General features: G+C 36.0%; 1 protein-coding gene across 1 annotated transcript in view; it reads right to left on the bottom strand.

Annotated features, from left to right (window-relative positions):
- The window catches only part of BRWD3 (bromodomain and WD repeat domain containing 3), a 148,316-nt gene that overhangs the window by 46,826 nt on the left and 98,950 nt on the right, over positions 1–2,540 (bottom strand). The window contains 1 exon segment of the mRNA XM_012664071.1: positions 1,195–1,378. Within this exon segment, the coding sequence (XP_012519525.1) occupies positions 1,195–1,378 (184 nt within the window).

Genomic DNA, 2,540 nt, shown 5'->3' with positions numbered 1-2,540 from the left:
TCACTCCAAAGATAAAATCCGAAATCATCAAGGAATAAATCCCCATTTTTTCCTTCCCTCACCCCTGTTAACCTCTAATCTATTTTATGTCTCTATGAATTTACCTAGTCTAGATATTTTATATAAGTGGAATCATATAATATTTGTCTCTTTGTGTCTGGTTTCTCAAACTCAGCATGATGTTTTCAATGTTTATCCTTGTTGTAGCAAGTATCAGAAGTTCATTCTCTTTTATAGCTGATTAATATTCCATTGTATTGATATACCACATTTTGTTTATTTTAGTTACTGTGAATAATGCTGCAATGAATAATGGTGCACAAATATCTATTTGAGTCCTTGTTTTCAATTCTACTTTAAAGTTTCAAGTAAAGAAGTATTTCAAATTGCTCTACTACCAGGGGTTAGAATTCAGTTCATAAATTAGCTATGTTCCTTTTTTTTCTTATTACTATTTCCTACTTATAGCAGAAAGCAAAAGAAAGGGAGAAACCAAATTAATTTTGCTACTTGTTGGTTTATTTATCTGGTAAAAGGCTTGGTTAGGGAGATACTAGATTAAAATGAATTTTACATGTTCTCCTTCGATGTCCTTTCTCTTTTCTAAATCTATTCCCAGATTCTACGGATTATCTGAAGTTGTTATTATAGCAAATGTTAGGGTTTACAAACAAGTATGGGGATTCTAAGTTCGAAATTCATACTAATGAAATCCTTTCACCAAATGAAATCTACTTAAATGACATTTCTAAACATATTGAAAGCACTAGGGTCTAGTACATAATTGCACTCCCAAACTGCTCCAATATCTAGCTAATGGCCTTCTCCTAAGAACCACTGTTGAATTTAGGGTCCATATATCGCTCACATATTTAATCACATATTATCTCATGAGTTCCTCCTTAATACTATTTGCATTCTTATCTCCTAATCTATAAGCTCATAGAACAGAGATCATGTTTCACATTTTCAGTATTCCCCAAAACATTCATCACAAAGTTGAACAAATTGAAGGTAATGGCTAAATCTTTCTTCTGGAGTGAACTAATTGGGGATAATATAGAAAAACTAATGCATGACTCAACTAGATTAAAAAATATTTCACTTACCAGATTAACATAGTATACTTTAACTTACTTCCTAAAAAAATAAAGCTTTAAATTTGTTTTAATAAATGTTACCTCATTGACTCACCTACTAACCCCATTATGTAGTTCGTTGACCACCACTCTTCTGCTCCATGCCATGAGATCTCTTTCTGTGGCCATCTGGCTCCGAGGAGCATTATTATGCATTTGTCGGACACCTTCAATTTGACCATTACGTCGGAGCCCAATGTTTGGGGAAGACAATATGTCCATATTTGGACTTCTCAGAGCTAAAACAGAAACAAGGAAAAATATCACTTTCTGAGTAAAGGCACCAAAGTTTTCCAGATCAGAGCTTTACATAAAACGGGCAATTGAAAGAATACTGCTAGAAGAGTTTCCATTCCTTTGTTCTACCTTTTCTGTACCTTTTTATGTTTTTTATACTTATGAACAAAGGAGGCACTCAATAAATAGTTATAGTTTCTACAGGTCTTTTTTTATTCTTTCAGCGTATTACAGGGGTACAAATGCTTATGTTACATGCCTTGCCTTTGCCCTGCTCAAGTCAGAGCTTCAAGCATGTCCACCCCCAGACGGTGCGCACCGCACCCATTAGGTGTGAATATACCCATCTCCTCTTCCCCCCTCCCTCCTGCCTGACACCCAATGAATGTTACTACTATATGTGCACATAAGTGTTGATCAGTTAATACCAATTTGATGGTGAGTACATGTGGTGCTTGTTTTTCCACTCTTGGGATACTTCACTTAGTAGAATGGACTCCAGCTCTATCCAAGACAATCCAACAGGCGCTAGATTGCCACTGTTTTTGTGGTTGAGTAGAACTCCATGGTATACACATGTCACATTTTATTAATCCACTCATGTATTGATGGCCACTTGGGTTGTTTCCATATCTTTGCAATTGTGAATTGTGCTGCTATAAACATTCTAGTGATTTTTTTTTAATAGAATGTCTTTTTTTTCCTTTGCGCAGATACCCAGCAATGGGGTTGCTAGATCAAATGGTAGTTCTACTTTTAACTCTTCGAGGTATCTCCATATTACTTTCCATAGAGATTGTCCTAGTTTGCAGTCCCACCAGTGGCGTATGAATGTTCCTATCTCTCCACATCCACACCAACATTTATTGTTTTAGGACTTGTTGATAAAAGCCATTCTCACTGGAGTTAAGTGATATCTCATTGTGCTTTTTTTTTTCTTTTTCTTTCAGCATATTACAGGAGTACGGATGATTAGGTTACATATGATGCCCTTGCCACCCCCACTTCCCCCCAAGTCCGAGCTTCAAGTGTGTCCATCCCTGGGATGGTGCACATTGCACTCATTGTGCTTTTGATTTGCATTTCCCTGATGATTAAAGATTTGAGCATTTTATCATGTTTGCTGGCCATTATTCTGTCTTCTTTTGAAAAGTTTCTGTTCAT

Source organism: Propithecus coquereli, unplaced genomic scaffold, assembly GCF_000956105.1.
Source record: "Propithecus coquereli isolate 6110/MARCELLA unplaced genomic scaffold, Pcoq_1.0 Scaffold86, whole genome shotgun sequence".
In the NCBI taxonomy this organism is placed as follows: domain Eukaryota; kingdom Metazoa; phylum Chordata; class Mammalia; order Primates; family Indriidae; genus Propithecus; species Propithecus coquereli.
The sequence above is the reverse complement of the archived record's forward strand: the minus strand, read 5'-3'. Positions and strand labels throughout refer to the sequence as shown.